General features: G+C 37.6%; 1 protein-coding gene across 1 annotated transcript in view; it reads right to left on the bottom strand.

Annotated features, from left to right (window-relative positions):
- Positions 1-3477: 3477 nt before the first annotated feature.
- prim2 (DNA primase subunit 2) overlaps positions 3478-6000 on the bottom strand; it is a 66132-nt gene continuing 63609 nt past the window's right edge. The window contains exon 14 of the mRNA XM_026945162.3: positions 3478-4074. Coding sequence (XP_026800963.1) covers positions 3850-4074 — 225 coding nt within the window. The 3' untranslated portion in view covers positions 3478-3849. The remainder of the gene's footprint in view (positions 4075-6000) is intronic.

Raw genomic sequence — 6000 nt, 5'->3', positions numbered from 1 at the left:
TCGCTTATCCTGTTGGAATCAATCATAATTATTACAGCCATCCTTCGGCAACATTACTTAACACACGTCCGGATATCTTATCCCACAGAAAGTGGATTTGATCTTATTGTTTGCTGGATGTGCTAATAGTATTTTGCAAAGATTTTGTAATATATATTTCCTTTAATTTTCAACACCAGCTTGTATGTTTTAAATAAATTGTTTAATACAGTGATAAAGTGAAATCATAATATTTCTGGACTAGGTCATCATACCATGATTTTTTTCTTTTATACATTGAAATGCTTTTTGAGTTGCTGTGATTCTCTCTCATAATAAAAAGCTACATCTGTACCCAGAGCCATAAATGCTTTCTGCTGTACCACACGTAGGCCATACGCTTGCAAGCAGAATGAATAACTCCACGCACTGCAAAGTTCTTCATTAAGAGGGGTCAAGTCTTTTGAGGACCAACTGGGCGCCTTCACTTAGGAGACCATTCAACCTCTAAATGCATAAAAACCAGTGGGAATCTTAGCATTATATATGAGCACTAACCCAGCATGACCAAAGAGCTCAAAAAAAAAAAAAAAAAAAAAGCGCACACCATGCAGCGTTACACAGAACTAGGCTGAAAGCGTATGCATATTCAAAGCTAGGAGTATTCATTAAATTTTGTCCCTTAATGGCACTATTACTTCTTTGCCTACTGGGGGGGGGGAGCCATTTGCATTCACAATGCAGGTCCGACACCGCAGAGCCTCTAATTGCCTCTAAATTTAGCAAGCCCAGCTTGTCCTGGGTACACGGTGAAAGAGGGGCAGACAAGACCATTACTGAGGGAGTGAGAGAGTAGACGAAGGGCATATTTAAATGCCCAAGGACACATTTACAGCTGGAATGCGTGCGAAATGACAAGTTTCTCACAATAACAATAAGAACACGATACATACAAATGGCAACAGAAGAACAAATGCTGTTTCTCTTATTGGTTTGACATTCAAAAAATGTCTACATAGTGATCTTTCTCCTTTCAGCCAAATTCCAGCAGACCCAAGGGAAGGTTTAATGGCTTAGATGTAAATGCTTTAGAGGAGTAACCCAAAGGATGTGCTTGCAAAAAGGCAAATGAGGAGCAATGGAGAGCAAGCGAACATCCTTGAGCACCCTATCTCTGTTCTCAGAAGTGAGCACAACTTATCCAGCTGTTATTTTGGGCAAGGCTTAGGAATTCACTTTCCGATTCCGTAATCTATTCTGAGGACATTCACACCAGCTTTTGAGAAATACAATTTGTTAAACCACTTCCTTTAGTATGTAGAGTTTCAACTAGGGATGCACCAAAGGTTTAGCCAACCAATATACTGAGTTCAATACATAGATGAATGGTTTATGAATGAATGAGTATTGATGCCAAATATTTTCATCAAATATATATTGAGTTTCCATTTTTTTCTGCTCAGGATATTTATTGACCACTCGGTCTAGCAAGAACAGCCCAGCAGCAGAGAAATCCTCCAGCATGTAAGAGCACAATGCCCCAATCAATAGGCCATGCAAAGCACAACACAAAAACCCTCTGGGTGAGTATCCATGTCTGGATCAGCCAGCATGCCCTTCATTTCTGTGAGGATGGTGAGAAAATATGAAAAAGGAAAACCAGACAGCAGCAGAAGGTAGAGGTGTGCATGGGGGCAGGCATTTTTGACTCTCATGCAGACTGGAGCACATGGTCAGATAAGAAGCTCACAGGACAAAAGAACAATAATACATTTTCAGTAACATCCAGTATATTTCCATTCAAAGTATTAAACTCCAATTTTACACCAGAAGCACTTTTAACACTTGATTGCACCACATTAATTTCATTTTTCCTTCTCACCTAGCAGTAACCAAATATTCATTAACTCTTACAGTAGGAGTGTAATGATACATTGCACCACAATGCAAAAATGTAACGACGTGCATTGTCAAAATCAATATTCTGTTAATTATGCATATAATGCAGTTGCACTGTTTGAACACCCAATCTGTGCAACCCATAAAGTTAAATTATACAGAGAGCACACTGGTCACGTGATCGTGTTCCTTCAGGGAGAGTCTGCATGATCTGCACTTGTGAAGTAACCGATGGCGTGATAACTCCAGATTGTAACAACCAACATGAATTATATGGTATAAGGTTACATGACAATGTCATAATGGTTAAAAAGAACTTTTCAGTAGCTTTCAAACAAAACCAAAGGCCACGGAAATCAGGCATTTTAGCCGACTTTGGAGCTCTATTTGCTCTATTTGGAGTTCATTATGTTTCAGTCACCAGGTCAGACACTATGGTTATTCAATCAAAATTTTGGGGAGAATTTATAAATTTATAATTTATTTAAGATATGGTGAACCTGTAGTATATTTTGTTTACAATATTAAAACTCTGGTTTGTAGCAATTTTTTGGTTTATTCAGTTTTATACACATAACATGCAAATTGTTCTGCATTGTCTATGATTCAGAAATAAATAGACTGAATAGTCTGTTTAGTCATAATTTTTCTTCAAAATATTCTGAGAATTGAATTGAATCAAAATCATGAAGCCAGTATCGTGAATTGAATCAATTGTGACTGAAGTGTATTGTTACATCCCTATCTTACAGATATTCAAACAGAGCAATGTTGTTAGTGATGTGCTAACAAGAATATCCTATTAAGCACAGAGAGAAAAATATATAATAATTTTACCACAAAACCCCTGCTGTACATTGTTGGATATGCAACAAGCCAATAAATAAATAAACCCACCAAGGTGTCCAGTGTGACCCATACTTAATTAGCTGTTTTTTTGTTTTTTTTTTTTGACTGAAGAGATCAGTCCTGCCTTCTTATTTTCAGAGGTTTGCGAATTCTAAAATCAAATGTTCACCTAGACAAAGTCGTCTTTCACATCCTTTCCCCTTCAGTGAATTGGCTTTTCCACTGAGTGAATTTTTAGATGACTCCTGAAGCAAGGAGTCAAAAATAATAATTGGTACAGATAATGACAGAACCAGTGCATATCCTATATTAGCTTGACCACAGCACCAATAAAAGGCAACTTGAAAGCGTGGATTATAGCCTGTATGTCTATTTGCTTGATGGAAATAATGAAACTGTATCTGAGAGTTGGTTTTTTTGGCTTTGTTTGGTTTAAATGGACAAACAACCCGGTGCATGAAGGTTGATTTTATGGCTTAAAGAATTGTTTGGTTTTAGGTTTGTTTGGTTTTAGGTTTGGTTTTAGGTTTTCCTTTTCATCGCCTTTTAGTTTTGTTATTCATTTCATTGCCCTCAGCCATGACCTTTATTTCAGAGCATCACTAATATCGATAGTATCAATACTATGTATTGTGTATCCTAATATTAATGCTTAGATGTTTAAAAAAATAAAAAAATAAAAAAAATAAAAATAAAAAAATCAAAACAGTTCTACAATTGAATACTGCATCTTATTTCCATAGAAATGGATTTATTTAAGACCTTATTTGGTGCATGAAAACTGAACTGGATCTTTAAAAACCTAATGTATACAAAAATACACAACTGACAGAACAAGACATGCTTTTTGAACATAAACACTGTAGAATGTACACGCATTATTGCAAATAGTTTAGAAATGTTTTTGGAGTTATGTCAAGATCAAATTAAAAACAGTCAGCTTAGTCTTCATTATTGAAATTTTATTTTTCTTTAGTGAACTCAGCAAAACATATGAAATATTGTTACCACTAGTAGTTAACATATAAAAAAAAAAGATATTTGACAATGAAAAATCATGAAAAATTTCAGCATTCAAAAGTGTGTAGAATAAAGGATAGTCAGTTTGTTTGACTATACGCTTTACTCATCGAGGAAGTACGAGTCTAAATCGCCCATATCATCCAGAGGCTGAGTGGTGTTGTGCTGACAAGACGGAGGGGCACTGGGACCATTACTGGCCGTATTTTCCTGTCCCCTTTGAGGCATCTCCGCTTCTTTTTTGACCTCTCTTCCTCCACTGAGCAGCTTCTGACTCTCCATGAAGTACTGGTTCGGGTGATTCAGAGAAAACCCAGCATCGTCAATCTGTTTGGAGGAATCAGAACATTTGGAAAGTTTCAAAACCTTGTGTTGGCACTTCACAGTGAGAGAGGATACTGAGATTAGAGCGGTGTTGTTTATGGAAATGAACTTCCTTTGCAAAGTGAAAAAGACATGCTCTGCCCTCTTTTCTACCTTTCTATAAGCCTGATGTACTTTGAAGTTACACTGAACACTCCCACTGTGCTGCCTTGTCTGTAGACTGGAGTCCTTTTCCATCGTTTAAAGTAAAGGGAAGTAGACTGTTTAACTGAACGTGAACCATTGCAACATCACTGGGACACTGTACATCTCCTAGTCCTCCAAAAATAAATCAGATCTGAAGTCTTCCTACCCTCGGAGAGGAGAGTGCCCAGGTTAACAATACTGCTTAAGAGCAAAGCTGAGCGCTCCCTTACATACAGATCCTTTCGAGGGTTAATGCTTTAGAGCATGGTTTCCAAAAACGGGGTTCATGGTGGCATAGCAATGCCAATGGCACATTAAATTGGTCCTGAGTGGTGCAATAGAACATCGTTTGCCCTATGGTCAGGAGAACACAAGTTCAAATCCCAAAGATGCCCCAGCCATCTGCGGCCAGGAGTCGAGGGAGCAAAATTGGCTGTGCTTTTTTTTTTCTATACTCTCTCCCCTGTCAATCAACAGCTAATCACGAGTGTGTGACTTCAATAGCACTCTCCACCGAGTGTGTTACACTGCATTGTGACACAGCACGAGCAGCAGTTCCAAAAGATGCCGTGGTTGGCTTTACACATCTCGGAAGAAGCATGTGATAGCCTTCACCCTTTCCAACTGGTATCTGTTGTATGATAGAGGAGCGTTAACGAGTAGGTGGGCATTGGCAAGCTAAATTTGAGGAGAAAAACAGCGAGAAGCTCAAATTTTACTTAAAAAAAAAAAAAAATAGTAATGATATTTTATTTTACTAAGTGAAAAGAAACCTGCCATTTAGTGGTTTAGTTTTCCTTGTGAAAACTGTTGCTTCTCACTTTTACAATCACCTCATTATTAACAATCTTTTTGAGCCCCTTCAGTCCGGCTTCCGTAAACTCCACAGTACAGAAACAGCTTTAGTTAAAGTCACTAATGACTTGTTAATAGCCTCTGACTCTGGTTCTCTTTCTATTCTCGTCCTTCTTGATCTCAGTGCCGCTTTTGACACTGTTGATCACACACTTTTACTTATCCGTCTTGAAACTGTCTTTGGTGTCTTGGCGACTGCTTTAAATTGGTTTAGATCCTATCTCTCAGATCGTAGGCAGTTTGTCTCTCTGGATGCAGGTCAGAGATGGGTTCAGTTCACTTTGGTGTCACTTGTGGTTCAATCATGGGATCCTTATCCTTTTAGCATTTACATTTTTCCTCTTGGTCATCTCTTAAGATCATTCGGCCGTAAATATAATTTTTTATGCAGACAACACAGATGTACATAAATTCTAAACCTGGTGATAATGTGGTAGTCACTTTTCTTTCACATTGTATTTCTGATATAAAAATATGGATGGCTCAAAATTGTCTTTGTCTTAACAGTAATAAGACTGATGTAATGTTCAGCGGCTCTACTCACCAGCTTCATACTGCTGGCTCTTAAATTTAACAGTGGATGGCTCTGCTTCAGAGTTTCAAAAAAAATAAATAAATAAAAAATAAAAAAACCTAGGAGTTATATTTGATGCGAGTTTGTCTTTTGATTCACATGTGCAGAATATTGTTAAAACATCCTTCTTTCATCTCAGAAATATTGCAAGATTGCACCCTCTGTTATCTTTCTGTGTGGCTGAAAAGCTGATCAATACTTTTGTCTTTTCTCGCATTGATTAATTGCAGTGCGCTCCTTGCTGGAGTCTCCGAGTCTACAACAAATAAACGGCAATATGTGCAAAATTTGGCAGCTAAAATCCTGACTAGGTC

The sequence above is a fragment of the Pangasianodon hypophthalmus genome, chromosome 3, assembly GCF_027358585.1.
Source record: "Pangasianodon hypophthalmus isolate fPanHyp1 chromosome 3, fPanHyp1.pri, whole genome shotgun sequence".
Lineage (NCBI taxonomy): Eukaryota > Metazoa > Chordata > Actinopteri > Siluriformes > Pangasiidae > Pangasianodon > Pangasianodon hypophthalmus.
This window is presented reverse-complemented; position numbering and strand designations above follow the sequence as displayed.